Source organism: Myodes glareolus, chromosome 26 (genome assembly GCF_982192425.1).
Source record: "Myodes glareolus chromosome 26, mMyoGla1.1, whole genome shotgun sequence".
Classification (NCBI taxonomy): Eukaryota; Metazoa; Chordata; class Mammalia; order Rodentia; family Cricetidae; genus Myodes; species Myodes glareolus.
The window spans coordinates 14,791,496-14,807,381 of NC_142051.1; the positions used below are offsets into that span (position 1 = coordinate 14,791,496).

General features: G+C 41.0%; 1 protein-coding gene across 1 annotated transcript; it reads left to right on the forward strand.

Moving 5' to 3' along the window:
• Cct2 (chaperonin containing TCP1 subunit 2) lies at window positions 1–15,886 on the forward strand. Its single transcript, XM_048418432.3, has 16 exons — window positions 1–148; window positions 786–860; window positions 962–1,027; window positions 2,835–2,946; window positions 3,381–3,457; window positions 3,561–3,673; window positions 4,562–4,764; window positions 7,530–7,630; window positions 7,829–7,956; window positions 8,856–8,959; window positions 10,078–10,197; window positions 10,727–10,855; window positions 11,027–11,130; window positions 11,383–11,482; window positions 13,566–13,707; window positions 15,631–15,886. The coding sequence occupies exons 1-16, from the start codon at window positions 146–148 to the stop codon at window positions 15,659–15,661; spliced, it is 1,608 nt and encodes a 535-aa protein (XP_048274389.1). The 5' UTR covers window positions 1–145; the 3' UTR covers window positions 15,662–15,886.

The window sequence follows — 15,886 nt, forward strand, 5'->3', positions numbered from 1 at the left end:
GGCAGGCGGCGGTGCGAGCGGAAACCCACGCGCTCGGCCCCGCCCCCTACGGTAGCGCGTGTCGTCACTTCCACCTTCCTTTCTCCTGCCGTCTTCCCGGCGCTGCTCGCGAGGGATTATCCTGTGTGCTGAGTTCGTCGGAACCATGGTGAGCCTAGCTTCCGGCCCACGACCTGTGCTCCTGCCCGGGTCCCGCTGTGGCCGGTGCCCCCGCTGCTCCCCTTGCCTAACTGGGGGCGGGCGACCGTCCTCTGGGCCGCTCGCACATGGCCCGGGCCGGGGTGAGGCCTGCGTGCGATCCGCAGGCCGAGCTCTCCACGGGGGGCGCGACGGGAGGATGCGCCCTAAGCCAGCATCTCTTTTTAAAATCGGGCTTCTTAGTGGTTAGGGGTACCCGACGATCCCCGGGACTCAGCCCAAACGAAGAAGTTTCTAGCACTCTTATCAGCCCCGCCCTCCTCGGGGCGGGGCTTGAAGGGCGGGTGACGGCGTAGGCCTGTGGAAGATGGTGGGTTTCTTGGTGGTTGGTACCCCTGTTCCTCGGCCTCCGCCTTAATGTCGCCTTTCGTTTTGCCCTACACACCAGTCAGTTGATTTATTCCTGGCGCCCACCTCTAACTCCCTCTTGCTATTTAAATAAATTCCCACCCACATGACGGACTCCAGAAATGTTACTGTAAATGAATTCTCCTTTAGGTAATATACTTAGCAATCTAGCGAGAGGCCCCAGAAACGTGTTAAAGAGTACTGGCATTCAAACGGAGTGTCTCGGTTTCCCCTTCCAGGCCTCCCTTTCCCTTGCACCTGTGAATATCTTCAAGGCTGGAGCTGATGAAGAGAGAGCCGAGACCGCTCGCCTGGTAAGCCTGTCCCGCCTCTTGGTAAATGACAAGATTGTACTTTTTATGTTTTACCATCATTTGTAAGTCTTGACTGCCTTTTCTGGTTTTTTTCTTTTAAGTCATCCTTTATTGGTGCCATTGCCATTGGAGACTTGGTGAAGAGCACTTTGGGGCCGAAGGGCATGGTAAGAAAAATCGGAAATTTTTAGAAGGCGTTTTTTTTTGTTTGTTTCTAGTATTCTTTGCTTTCCCGAGATGTGGTTTGTGTTGAGGTGGCCGGCCAAAAAAATAAAAGTTTTAAAAATTGTTTAAAGCCTTTAGCGTAAATGTAGTTAGTAACACTTTTTTTTTATGTTTTGAGGTCCAAAACATTAAATTATAAAAAGTCCTCTTCCTGTATCACCATCCCCAATCGTTACTCTCCAGTGGCAATAAGTGTTGCCATTTAGATGCAAAACCTGCTTCTGTTTTCTGATCACTTATGGACAAGTTTGTCCTAGATTTTCAAAACAGATTTTTAAGATAGCAGATGCTGTTTTGTTTATGTGCATGTGCTATTGGTGTGTGCTTGTTTTTTAGTGTCCTGTTCAAGAGTTTGCTCTTTTTTTTTTCACGCATAAATTATTTTTATAGCCTTACCTGTCCTCCCACCCACAAACAATCCCTTAAAATGTTGTCTTTTCTGCTCCAGCCCTCTGCCTCTCAGACCTTACAAAACTTCATCCTTACCCTTCCAAAATACATAGACACTTCCTAAGGCTGACCTTTGCCCCTGTTGCTTAGGCTTCTCCAGAACTCTGTATAGTATCGTTATCAGCTGACCTTGTCTGCGCTGTTGCCACAGCCTTCTAACAAACTCTGGGATCCACTCACCATCCCTGCCCACCATGCTCTCCCTCCACTCCTAACTTAAAAAGGACTCTGCTGTCCTTTCCGCTGTCTCAGACTTTATCTCGCCAAGCTTCTCATTGAAAACTCATCCTTCACATTCCTCTCCTGCCCTCCCTTTGTCCCTCCATACTTGCTTATGCTTTGCCCTCACATTCTCCTTTCTGTCCCAGATCCTCTACACTCCATCAGAAAAACGTTCAAAGACCTCCTCCCTCCATCCCTCATACAGAAGTGGGTTCTCTAGCTGCTTCTGCCTACACTTAGAGGGATGGCAGCTCCTTCTGTCAGACGGCCACATCACACTGACCCCCTCCATTATCAATATTCATCCTTCCCCTCCAATTCCTGTTCTCTCACAAACCTTATCTCTTTTCTCACACTCCTACTTTTCCTCTGCCCAAATGATTACTGAATGCTTACCACCAACTGACTCCTCAATTCATCAACTGTCCAGATGTCCTTAGATATCGAACACTCTGAACAAATACTACATTGTCAATTACAAGACATAACTAAACCCAAGCCATTTCTTCTTTCTGACTCTCTCTCTCCCCCCTCCCTCCCCTCTTCCCCCTATATCTGCCTCCCTCCCTCTTTTTCTCTCTCCCCTCTCTTCCTCCCTCCCCTATCCCTCCCCCTCCGTCTGATCAGGGTCACTCAGCAAACTCAGCTTCCCTGGTCACCTCCTTCAGGGCCTCCCCTGCTTGCTTTGAGCCTGTCCTCAGCACCCTTTGTTAGTCGAACTTCCTTTGGGGGCTGATAACCCAGTTGCCAATTTTTTTTAACTGATCTTTTAGTTAACATAAGAATATGTTGTATTCCTTTTGACCACAGTATAATATTTAACTTTGTTCATGGACATTTGTTTTCATTGTTGTCTGTCGTGGTGCTGTAACAAAGCTAGTTTGTGTTACCTGTACGTCTAAGTTTCTGAGTAAACATTGAGGTTTGGTTGTAGGATATATGCATTGAAAACACTTGGTGGCCAAATAACCATCTAGAGTGTTACCGTGTGAACAGTGGACAGCTGAGTGCAGTTACTGACTCCAGGTATTTTCAAGTACTTAGACTTTAATTTGACACAAATACATTTCCTTTCAGGATAAAATTCTTCTAAGCAGTGGACGAGATGCCTCGCTAATGGTAACCAATGATGGTGCCACCATTCTAAAAAACATTGGTGTTGACAATCCAGCAGCCAAAGTTTTAGTTGGTGAGTCTCCAGATCTATTTGTTACTATTTTGCAATAACATTTCCTTATAGGCTGTGTCAACTGTTCAAATGATAGCCATCATTTGCCATTACTAAAATGAATTTCAGAAATATCAACCATTTGCGGCTGCCACAGCCACAAACTAGGTCGTTTTTTAAATGATACGAGTCTGTTTGTCTATTGTGACGTTCAAGACCAGTGGGCCCTGTCAGTGAGATCCTTGCTGTGTCATATTATGGGTGAGACAGAAAGATTAGGGATTAAGTTTCCATGAACTAGGGGGGGACATACTCAAGCTATAGTATTTATGTGAAACTTAAAGGTCTCCCAAACTTAGTCGGGTATGGAGCAACCTTTAAGTGGGGTTTAGATTTGTTGTGGATGTTTTAAAAGAATTTAGGGATGTGAAGAAATAATTTTATTTTTTCCCTAGATATGTCCAGGGTTCAAGATGACGAAGTTGGTGATGGCACTACCTCAGTTACTGTTTTAGCAGCAGAACTCCTCCGGGTAAGAGCCATTCGATACTTCCACCTTACTAGTGTGACTGATTTTGAGCAGTAGAAGTGATCCAATCCTTTATTACTTTTATTTGTATACTTTTTTTTGACAGGAAGCAGAATCTTTAATTGCAAAAAAGATCCATCCACAGACCATCATCGCAGGTTGGAGAGAAGCCACCAAGGCTGCCAGAGAGGCGCTGTTGACCTCTGCTGTTGATCATGGGTGGGTGTGCCAAGATCCTGTCGGGAGAGTCTAACATACACGAGTGTGCCTAGATAGCCTTTGTAATCTCAGCTAGCACTGGTTGAAAGTGATTCTTCACCTCAGCCTTCTCTGCTCTAGTCTTGCTGTGTAGCTCTCTTGAGCCTAAAACTCACAGAAGTCCACCTGTCTCTGTCTCCCGAGTGCTGGGATTACAGGCATGTATTTCCATGCATCTTTTAAATTGGGTAATAACACATGTGTTTCTGAAGGGTGTTGATGCATTTACATTCTCTGCAGTGTAAGGTACATGACTGATAAAATTTTCGTATACTGTCTGCCCTTGGGGAAGAAATGTCTTTTTGAAAAGTTTTAGCTTTATGGGGGAAAAAAGTTTTAGCTTTTCAATGTGAGAAAATTGTTTCTGGAAGTGGAATTGCTGAGTCCAAATGTATGTATATATTTTAGTTTACTCTTAGATATATTACCAAATCTCCAGAAATGATTTCTTTTTTGTTTTGTTTGTCGAGACTGGGTTTCTCTGTGTGGCTTTGGAGCCTGTCCTGGTCTCTGTAGATTCGCCAGTCTCTGCCTCCCGAGTGCTGGGATTAAAGATGTGTTACCACCACTGCCCGGCCAGAAATGATTTCTATTTGTGCTGAGTATGTCGCAAATGGTTGTTTCCCCACATTCTTGACAACATACGGTAGTCTTGCTTGTTTATGCTTCACCCTGATTGGCAGTTTGGGAAACATGGTGTCCCGTTGTTGATATGTTTCCTGATTTTGGTGACGTTAGAGGTCTGGTTAGAGTTGAGTACTTAGGTAAATTTTGAAATTTCAACTATGCTTAATATGCTTGAATAATTTCAATAACAGGTGGGCTTTCTTTTTTGATTGGTTCCATTAGTTCTGATGAAGTCAGATTCCGGCAAGATTTAATGAATATTGCAGGAACTACATTATCCTCAAAACTCCTTACTCATCACAAGGACCACTTTACTCAGTTGGCTGTAGAGGCTGTTCTCCGACTGAAGGGTTCTGGTAATCTGGAGGCCATTCATGTCATCAAGAAACTAGGTGGGAGTCTGGCAGACTCCTATTTAGATGAAGGTATGTATGTAAAATATGGAAAAGATTTGGTTGGCTCCCATACCTGCTTAAAAGCTTGTCTTTAAGAACCATTCACGTTGCAACTGTTTGACATTTTAATCAATTGGTTGACAGTGTTCTTCATCTTCCACACTTGATCAGCAGCACCTTAGCTGCTGGAGCTCACACGTGAGGTCCTTTGCTGTCTGATAGAGAAGTGATAGCTTCACCAAAAGCTGTTCCCAGTGCTATTTTTTTTTCAGGATTACATGTATTTTTTCAAGCACAGTCTGGATAACTCAGATTATTTAATTAGCAGGTTGTTGATAAAAGGGTTTTGTTTGATTAATTTTTACTGACTTTCGTGTGGCATTTATCATTTTTTTATTAAAAATTTTTAATAAAAGTTTTTAGACGTACATGTAAGCCTTTTACCTACATATATGTGCGCCACGTGTATGACTGGTGCCCATGAGGTCAGAAGGCACCAGAATCCCTGGAACTGAAGTAAAGATGGCTGTGCACCTCCGTTTGAGTGCTGAGAACCAAATCCAGGTCTGCAGCAAGAGCAGCAAGTGCTCTTTAATTGCTGAGCCATCTCTGCAAACCATGCTACTTTTTTTTTTTTTTTTTTTTTGGTTATTTTTAGGTTTTTCAAGACTGGGTTTTTCTGTGTAGCCTTGACTCTCCTGGAACTCCCTGTATAGACCTGGCTGGCCTCAAACCAAGAGATTCTTGTACCTGGAATGCTGGAATTAAAGGCGTGCACTACCACCGCCCAGCTTTGTTGCTTGCTTGTTTTTGGTTTTTCAAGATGGTCTCTCTCTCTGTGTACAGCCCTAGCTGTCCTGGAACTAGCTCTGTAGACCAGTCTGACCAAACTGACAAAGATCCGCCTGTCTGCCTGCCCCTGCCTCCCTAATGCTGGGATTAAAGGCATGTGCCACCATCACCCAACTTGTTACTTGTTTTTAAAGGTAGTCTTTTGTAGCCATTGATTGTCTTGAACTTGCTGTTCCTTCTGCCCTTGTCTTCCAAACTGCACCACCACACCTGATTTGTGCAATATGGGGATCCATCTAGATAGGACTTCGTGAGTGCTAGGTGAGCACTCTTTAACTACATTGCATCGTTAGCCCCAGAAAACGCTTTGTTTATGAGATTATTGTTTTTAGTCACGTGCTTGTTTGTGTCTGACTGTGTGGGTGTGTGCATGTCAGTGGCTAGAGGTGGTAGCTCTGCTCAGGGTGCAGTTACAGACTGGTGTGAGCCACATTCAGGTCCTCTGTAACAGTAAGGAGCGCTCTTCGTGTCTGAGCTCTCTCTCAGCTCATTCTGTTGTTTTAAGAAAAGATGTTTTCAAAGTTTCTTTAACTGACAAATAATTGTATATAGTTTATGTAGGACTGTAGTTTTTGAGGACTAAGTCTTAGGAGATGCTTTTTTCTTAACAGTGTGGTTTGTAGGGCATAGGATTTTCAGTGTCTTGACTTTATATTTACTTTCAAAAGGACCATGGACTGTGTAGGCATTGTCTTAAAAGGAGTAAGAAAAGTCAAGCTGTGCTTTGAAACTACACATGATTTGGAATCCTGGTTTTGCTGTGTGTTTTATGCCATTTGTTTATGCAATTCTGAAAATGTTTTGGTTACATTGATTTGCAGGGGCTCTGTAATGTTTCTAATGGCATGGCAGGTGGGGGAAAATCCTTATAACGGAGAGGGGTGCTTGCTGCTCCCCATCCTTGTATATGTGCTCTGTGCCAGGAATTGTGATTGGAGCTTTAGTCCTTTAGTTCTTCATCTAAAGTCAGTGATGATCTCCTGAGGACAAGATTAGTCCGAATAGAGCAGAAAGCACAAGTTGGAATTAATGAGCTAAGTTTCTTACCTGTCTGAAAGAAACCTATGAAGATGGTCAATATTATTAGGTCATATGATGGTATCCAGTTAACAAAGCTAGGCTGGTAATTAGCATCTACCTCTAGTTACACATGCTTTGCATGGCTTGGGTCCAGATTTGTCTAGTTGTATTGTCTGTGTTGTTTCTGTTTTACTACTCCGTGGAGTTTTCTTGACTGTCCCGGCCTCTGCCTCCCTAGTTCAAGATTAAAAGCACACGCCACTATACTGGGCCAGATGAAGTTCTTTTGAAAAGCATAGCAATTCATAGCACTATCCTTTGATTTCCACTCTTCACTGCTTGTTTTGTCTTGTTGGTTTTAAGCTAGTAAAAATGAACTTAATTTTTTTACGTTATAGTCAGTAGACTCTGATCTGTTGTATGAATATGAAACAAAAGTGCCCGGGTGGTGTGTTTTGTTTCTCTGCTAATGCTGTAGTATTCCCTTGTGTGTATTCTCTTTTAACAGTTACTTATATACTTCATTATTAATGTGTATGAGTGTTTTGCCTACATTAATATCAGTGCCATGTGTGTGCCTTTGGAGGTTAGAAGAGGGCATTGGAGCCCCTGAAACTGGAGTTATGGATGGTTGTGAGCCACCTTGTGGGTGCTGGGAATTGAACCCAGGTCCCCTGCAAAAGCCAGCAGGTACTCTTAAGTCATCTCTCCAGACCCTTGCATTCTCCTTTTAAATTTATTTTAAGTAATGAGTTGATGTTTATGACCATTGCTATAATGGAATGCTTTTTAAGATTCTGGGAACATGTACATTGAACTTTAAAATGCATTATTTGAATTACTAATTTAGTAACACAGATAACTTTGCAGGTTTACTAGTATATCCTTAAAGTATTTATTACCATTTTTTATGTTTGTTACAGGTTTTCTATTGGATAAAAAAATTGGAGTAAATCAACCAAAGAGAATTGAAAATGCTAAAATTCTTATTGCAAATACTGGAATGGATACAGACAAAATAAAAGTATGTGGCTCTATTTCCTGAAATTGTATTGCTGGTTGCTGTTAACTCAGGAGTCGGTTACATTAAACGGCTTAGAATCTTTTAAAATATTATACCCATATATACTTTGATATGTGTGTTCATAAAAATGATACATTGTGTTACTGGAACGTGAAAAAGGAGTGAAACTTAACTCTGCCTTTATGTCTTTCATCTTAGATATTTGGCTCTCGGGTAAGAGTTGATTCTACAGCAAAGGTTGCAGAAATAGAACATGCAGAAAAGGAAAAGATGAAGGAGAAAGTTGAACGTATTCTTAAGCATGGAATAAATTGCTTCATTAACAGGTCTGTGTTTGCTTGTGCTGTTTTTTAACAAGCTCTTAAGTTATTTTTTCATGAAAATTATATTTTCTATCAAATTACTTATTGTTAGAAACTGCTGTATATGGTTTACATACAGTTACAGATTGTTGTAATTCAAGCCCTCAGCTAAAACATACATACACTTAATGGACTGCTAGATTAACGACAAGTTTACATGTTCTAAGATTCCTCAATCCCTCTTGCTGGTCTCAGTACTTCATTGTACTGTACTCAATTTTCATGTGATGATAAAAGAATTTAGTGCTTGATGTGGTAGATGAAGTGAGGCTGATTTGATTGGGTATTGTCGTTTAATATAAGGTTATGGTAGTGTTGAATACTCACAGTAACATCGATCTTCTAACGTAGAGGGTGTCTAAATGACAAGCTGGCAGAAGAACATACCGTGTGGGTTCACGAGACAGAGGGCTGATGAGTCATACACTTGTGGGACAGAGTAGAACAATGTCATATTTCTTCAGGATACTCAGGATAGTGAATGATGTAAATATGTAAAATATGATGAATTGTTTCTCTTTGGAATTTCTGATTTCAGTTGACATTAGCTGGAACCTGAGAAACGAATCTCTTAAGGAAAGCCTCTTAGGTAGAAATAATTTTATTGAAGATGTTTTAGCATTTCATTGCTGTAGATGACTGATTTGGGGTTGTTTCGTTTTTAATTTCTGCTTTGCTTGTGCTGTGTGGTCAGAGGACAGCTTATGGGAGTGCGTTCTCTCCTGTCACTTGAGACCCGAGTATTGAACATAGACCATCAGGCTGTTTGTTTTCCTAAAGTAAAAATGTTTGTAGGTTTGCATTGTACTTCATCATCAGAAGTACCCATTTGAGCAGAATGTTCTTGTGTATTTTATTTGCAGACAGTTAATTTATAATTATCCCGAACAACTTTTTGGTGCTGCTGGTGTCATGGCTATTGAGCATGCAGATTTTGCAGGTGTGGAACGCCTAGCTCTTGTCACAGGTATGGAAAAAGACATTAGTTTCTAGTAAGAATAATTACCATTCTTGTATTTATTGAGCATTGCTGTGCAATGCATTGTTGAGAATAAGAAACCTCTTAAAGAACTAAGGGGGGAATCTATACACACATACATACACACACTCTGAATTATACCTTTAATTTAGTTATATTTGTTTGAAGAATTGTGCTGATTGATTTATTTCGTGTGTATTGGGTGTGTGCGAGCCATTGCTTGCATGTGGAGATCAGTTGACAACTTTATAGAGCTGACTCCCCTCTTAACCATGTGGATCTTAATGGCAACTGCCTTTGCCTACTCTGCTGGCTGGTCCCATTATTATAACTTTAGGTAGTTTTCTCTTAGAAATGCTTGTTACTCAAAAGTTTCTCAGATTCTGGATTTTGGGGGATGTGAATGAGATATTTGATCATGCATAGTGAGATAACTTAGAATAAGACCCAAGTCTAAACATGGAATTCATTTTTATTAGATATGAATGACTCATAAACAGAGTGAAGATATTTTATACAATATTTTTGGTCAACTTGCATTTTCACTGGTCCATTGCATTGACTCAGAGAATTTTCTACTTATGTCATTTTCATTCTTAAAAAGTTGCACATTTATGTTTCAGTTTACAAATGTTTAAAGTATGTACCAATTTATATATATGCAAGGTTTGCCATGGCTATAGAGTTCTTTTTGTTATGTTTCAAGACTAGTTCTTTCCACACAAATATAAAGACTTCACTTTCTAGGAATATTCTAAACAAATTTGTACTTAAAAGAAGTGTCTTGAGTCTTAACTAGTCTGTTGGTTTTGCTGAATATTTAAACTCTGCCCTGTGTGAGGTAAAGTTACAGTGACCGATAGCAAAGACTTTGTGCTTTCAGGGTGAGGGAAGTATGTGCCTTGTGCTTTAATTTAAACATAACTTTTCTGAGTTTTTAACTTTCTGAATGGTAAAAATGTTTAAATAGGTGAATCTGTCCAGTAACAGCCTCAGACTCTCAGAGATCTGCCTGCTTCTGCCTTCCTGGTGCAGGGATTAAAGGTGTGCAACACCATGCCCAGCTGAGTACAAGTTTTAACCCTGTAATGTGTTGCTTTTCATAGGTGGTGAGATTGCCTCCACCTTTGATCACCCAGAGCTGGTGAAGCTTGGAAGCTGCAAACTAATTGAAGAAGTCATGATTGGAGAAGACAAACTTATCCACTTTTCTGGGGTTGCCCTTGGTGAGTTGACTGACTAAATTTTGGCTTAGGTACCTAAATCCTTGCTGGCATCTTAAAGCAAAAGAAAGGGTACTGTGGCACTAAATACATTCTATGGCTGGTGAGATGGCTGTGGTGAAGGTGTGTGATGACCTCATGGCTTCTCTAGAACCCACATGGTAGGAGAGAGCCAATTTCCATGCACACATGCGCCTCCCACACATACACACACACAAAGATTAATAATTGGGGTGCATATATGTTATAAGGACAAATATAAAATAAATTTTGAGAGGGCCCGTTTTATGTTTTATTGCAGTGTCTCAAAGTCTTAAGTTGATACTTGCTGTGCCTTTTTGAAATGTGTACATTTTGTAGATTTTTCTTGATAACTTAGAACACTTATGAACATGGATTTTTGCAGAGAAAGCCTTGCATAGTGGAAGGCATCAGCTACCAAAACCCATAGTCATCACTTACATAAATAATGGAATGCAAATGGTCTATGACTAGGTGGTAACTGACTTCTAAATATTATATTTAATGTTAGGTGAGGCTTGTACCATTGTACTTCGTGGTGCTACTCAACAAATTTTGGATGAAGCCGAGAGATCTTTGCATGACGCCCTTTGTGTTCTTGCCCAAACTGTGAAAGATCCTAGGACAGTTTATGGAGGAGGTGAGCATTCGGTTTCTTGATGTGTAGTGTGACTTATAGGATGTATTGGCTCTTGTAGAAGCTAATCATGTTAACCTTTGATTTTAAAATGACAGATCTTGGGGAAGTCAATAATTCATAGTTCTGGAGATAGCAGACCACATAATAGTAGTTTTTGATTTTAATTTATAGGTTGTTCTGAGATGGTGATGGCTCATGCTGTGGCAAAACTTGCCAGTAAAACACCAGGAAAAGAAGCTGTAGCCATGGAGTCTTTTGCTAAAGCCTTGAGAATGGTAACTATGAAAAGAGATTTAAACATAATTTTCATGGAGTTGATTATTTTAAACTGAGTACATTTTTCTGTCCTAGACAAAAAGATGACATTTTCCTTGCTTTTTGCAAAACTGAAGTCGTTGTATATTTTGATTGTCCATTTTATGCTCGATTACGAACAGTTAATAAGAAAGAAAGAGATAGCCAGATATGGTGTATTCATCCAGACAATGACTAGTCCTTGGTGGTTATTTTTCATTTTTATATTGTAGCTGCCAACCATCATAGCTGACAATGCAGGCTACGACAGTGCAGATCTGGTGGCACAGCTCCGAGCTGCTCACAGTGAAGGCCGCACAACTGCTGGACTGGGTAAGAAGTCAAGTGGACCTTTGTAATCACTGTTAAAAGTAATTTTCTTCAATTAAAGAAAATGTTTATGCACACAAACCATACACATATGTAATGCACTTGGTCATATTCCCCTTCCCTTTGTTCTTTTAACACCTTAACTCTTCCACTGAACCCATGTTCCCAAAGCCTTTTCCCCGCTTACATGGGTGGAGGGTTATTTACTTGCATAAAGGCACCTTATCGGAAACTATACCCTGAAGAATATAACTTATCCTTCTCCAGCAGCCATTAATGGCCTATAGGGATGGGGCCTGAGCGCCTCCTGTCCATGATGGAGAGTTAGCAGTTGTGCAGGTGGCTGAGGCTGCTGTGCCGTCACAGACACACTGGCCGTGTCTTAACACTCCTCCTTACCCTGTGACTCTCGGTGCTCTCACACCTGCATGGTCTGTTCAGGGCTGAGCACTCAACGGGCGTCGTTTTCTGTACTTTGACCAGCTATGAGTCTCTGTACTAACTGGCATCCACTGTATACCGAAGCTTTTCTGAGTAAGGCTGCGGGCAGCACTAATCCGTACATACAAACAGATGTTTAGGCGGCAATTGGACATAATGTCTGTTTAGCAAGGCAACAATAGTCAGTTCCCTCATCATTCGCTCAATAGGATTTTTTCTTTTCTTGTTTGTTTGTTTTTGTCTCTGTGTTTTTACAATTCTTATGCTAACTGTATCAAAAGTGGCAATGCTAACTATTTTTGTAATTAATGTTTTAATTTTTATTCATAACATTGCTGTGAGAGGCATAAAACTACTCAAAAGATTAAGAGTTTGGTATTAGGACATGTAAGTAGGGCTTATATTCTTAAGTGTAAACTCTTAAAACACAATGTTAGTTTCTAATTTTGTAACAAACAGTCGCAGTTTTGAATGTAAACCTCTACTATAGAAATAAAGGAGTTAACAAGCTAACACATGTGGGCCTGGTGCCTGTAGAAGCCCTCGGAAGCCAAAAGGCATGAGATCCCCTGCAGCTGGAGACTGTTGTGAACCTTAACTTGGGTGCTGGGAATCAAACCAGGCTGCTTTGGAAGAGCAGTTAGTGTTGTTAACAGCAGAGCCATCTCTCCTGTCCCTTTTGCTGAGTCATGGTTTCACTGTGTTGCCTTCTCTAACTGGAGCTTGTTGTGTAGACCAGGCCAGTATTGAGCTCAGTTCCCCCTGCCTCCCAAGTGCTGGGATTAAAGGGTGTGTGTGCACAACTGTGTGTCCACATTCCACAGTACTAGCATACAGAGGTCAGGACAACTTGGCAGAGTTGGCTTTCGGTCCCGAGGATCAAACTTTACTATTTTTTACATTTTGCTAACTGTCCCTGTAAAAGTTTTTGTTTGATCTCATTGCCCTCTGTTAATGTAGATCATTAGTATTGCCTTTCTGCACCCCCAGCGTTGGGTATTTGTGTGTATGTGTTTTAAATACATGTGTACCTATGGGCACATTAGAAGGAGATGTAGGATACCTACCTCTGCTGCTTTCCACCTTAACTGCCTTGAGTCAGGGTCTCACTGAAGTTCCCCATTTTTGCTAGACTGAATGGTCAAGGAGCTCTTAGTGAAGACAGCACTGCGCACCCCCTCCTCCCCCTCCTCCCAGGCCTGGTTTAGAGGCACCTGGCAGCTGTGCCCAGATGTTCTGTGTGCATGTTGGGAATTCAAACTCAGATCCTTAGTTTTTCAGTGTGCAAACATTTGCCCACTGTACCATATCCTCAGCCCAGTTAAATTTTAGGTGTGGTGTGTGTGTTACGGGAGTGTATATACATGCACCCTCAGAGAACAAAAGAGGCTGTGAGTTGCCCAACATGGGTGATGGGAACTGAATTCAGGCCGTTTTCAAGAACAGCAATTGTTCTTAACCACTGAGTAATTTGATCCAGCCCCTACAACTAAAAAAATTTTTTTTGAAGGTTTTCTTTGAATGTTTTTATTTCTGCTAACTATGCCAGGTAGTTAGGTACAGTAACAGGCTTAGCTTTATTGCAAGTTATTAGAGACGATTTAATACCTTATTTGTTAAACAGTTACTGTAATATTTTTTTCAGATATGAAGGAAGGTACCATCGGAGACATGGCAATACTGGGTATAACAGAGAGCTTCCAAGTGAAGCGACAGGTTCTTTTGAGTGCAGCTGAAGCAGCAGAGGTGATTCTCCGTGTGGACAACATCATCAAAGCAGCACCGAGGTACAAGAGCCCTTGGCACTCTTAGGAAAGCTTGTGTGAGACAAAATCTGGAAGCTTTATTTATTTGATAATCACATTTAAAGGAACTGTCAATTTTCAGTATTGTGCAAATATCTAAAATATGGGATCACAGGAATAGGCATGGACAGCCAGGGACACATGGGGATTGGAAGTTACAGAGCAGTCAGGCTTGTGAAGGTATCAGGGAGCTGTGGCCTGCCTGCCTTCCTGGATGCACTTCCACGTAGATGCATGTGGGTGGTTCTGGTTTTAGAGGTAGTCCTGCTGTATAACCTGGGCTGGATTCGGATTTAGAATGCGCTTCCCTGAGCTTCATGTGTTGAGATTATAGGTGGTTGACCCCACATAGCTCACACAGGCATTCTCAAACACCCACTGTGCAGGGCTCCTTTACAGAGCCATACTCTAAAAACTTATTAAATTTTCTTAGAATGCATTCACAATAAAACATTTGCATGAAGTACATCTGTGTTTTGCATTGCTCTGTCAAAAAATCTGATGGAAGGTACGAAGAATTTGAGTTCACAAATTTAGAAGTTTCAGTTCATACTTAACTGTTTCTGTTGCTCTTGAGTGGGAGGAGAGGAATGCCAAGTAAACATGTACCCAAGATGCCAGGTGAAAGGAGTGCTTAGGAAGAACAGCCTGCCAAAATGACAATAGGGCTTCAGGGTTGGAGAGATGATCTGCTCAGCAGTTAAGAGCGTTGGCTGAGTTTAATTCCCAGTTTGCAACCATCTCTAATGGGATCTGGTGCCCTCTTCTGGCAGAAAGGTGTGCATGCACATAAGTGAATCCCTTAAAAAAATGGACTTCAGCATCATTAGTTTTGACACGGTATTAGTGGAGTTGCAGAGATCAAATTCATTCTGTATCAAGTTCAGAAAAGTCGAGGGGAAATGAAATAGATTTGTGTGAATGCAAAGAGGAAGTGTGGGTGCCTGTAACGTCCAAATAGCTAAGGGAAAGATTTTTAGAATTATGTTTAAAATTCTTTAATTTTGAAACTCGTGAGAATTCCTGGGGATGCTGGTTTACTGTCCCTGAATCTTACATACCAGGGATTTTAAAATACTCACTGTATTTCCCCATTATATAATTTTTAAATGTGTTGTATACAACATGTACACACATACGTATGTGTGTGTACATAGATGCATATACTTAGTTAAAAAATTTTTACAAACAGATATGACGTTAAAGAGTTCACTGATATTCCTGCTATCTCTTTTCAAAAGATTCTTATAGTGCCAATCATTGTATGGTCGCCAGAGAATTAGAGGTATGAGCCATGATTATTGGCATACCAAGTTCTGTTGGCAGTGGTGCTCCTGGGTAGGTTGTCCTCTAGAAGCCCCATGTGTTGTCATTCTTTGGCTTTGTTTAATGCTGTCTGGCTAATTTGGTAAACTTTCTTAGTACTTAGATTACTCAAAAACATGAGTTAAGCCAAGTAGTAGTATATTCTTGGGGAGACTGAGGCAGGAGGATTGCACGTTCAAGTTTAGTCTTAGGATATACAGCAAGGTCTGGTCTTCAGAGGAAAAAAATGGCAGGTGGTAGTGGTATCGCACGCTTTTAATCCTAACACTCAGGAGGCAGAGGCCGGTGGATCTCTATCAGTTCAAGGCCAGCCTGGTCTACAGAGCAAGTTTGAGGACAGTCAGAGCTATTACAAAAAAAAAAAAAAAAAAAAAAAGGAAAAGAAAGCAAAAACTAGATTAATCTTTTTGGAGAGTGAATGCTTATTAAGTTGGAGGTTAAGTCCCTGTGGGAAATGGAGCTACAAAGATTTTAGTAAGACGAAGGTTCCAGCTCTATTTGTAGTCGGTGGAAAACTACTTAAAACCGTAGTTTTCATTCTTTACTTACTTTTCTTATTTGTATGATTTTTTCTTATAGGAAACGTGTCCCTGATCACCACCCCTGCTAAGCATTCCCATTGGCTGTTGATCTCTGGACCAGTTCATAGCAGAGTTGTGTGTGAAAGACTTCAACCTTTTAAAGAAGACTGTGGAATCAATGTGTCCATTATAGTTTGAATATTTAGCTGACCTCTTGTTTAAACATGGGTCTAATTTATTTGCTATTTCATTTTCCATACAAGTTCATTTCTCATACTGTGTATTAAAATAAAAATCCCATTATTAACTCTTAA

What these genes read in the sequence shown, in the direction of transcription:
- Cct2 (XM_048418432.3), top strand. An exon ending in ACCTCTGCTGTTGATCATGG is followed by an intron (nt 3,674 to 4,561) that starts GTGGGTGTGCCA and finishes TGGTTCCATTAG; the next exon opens with TTCTGATGAAGTCAGATTCC. An exon ending in TGGATACAGACAAAATAAAA is followed by an intron (nt 7,631 to 7,828) that starts GTATGTGGCTCT and finishes CTTTCATCTTAG; the next exon opens with ATATTTGGCTCTCGGGTAAG.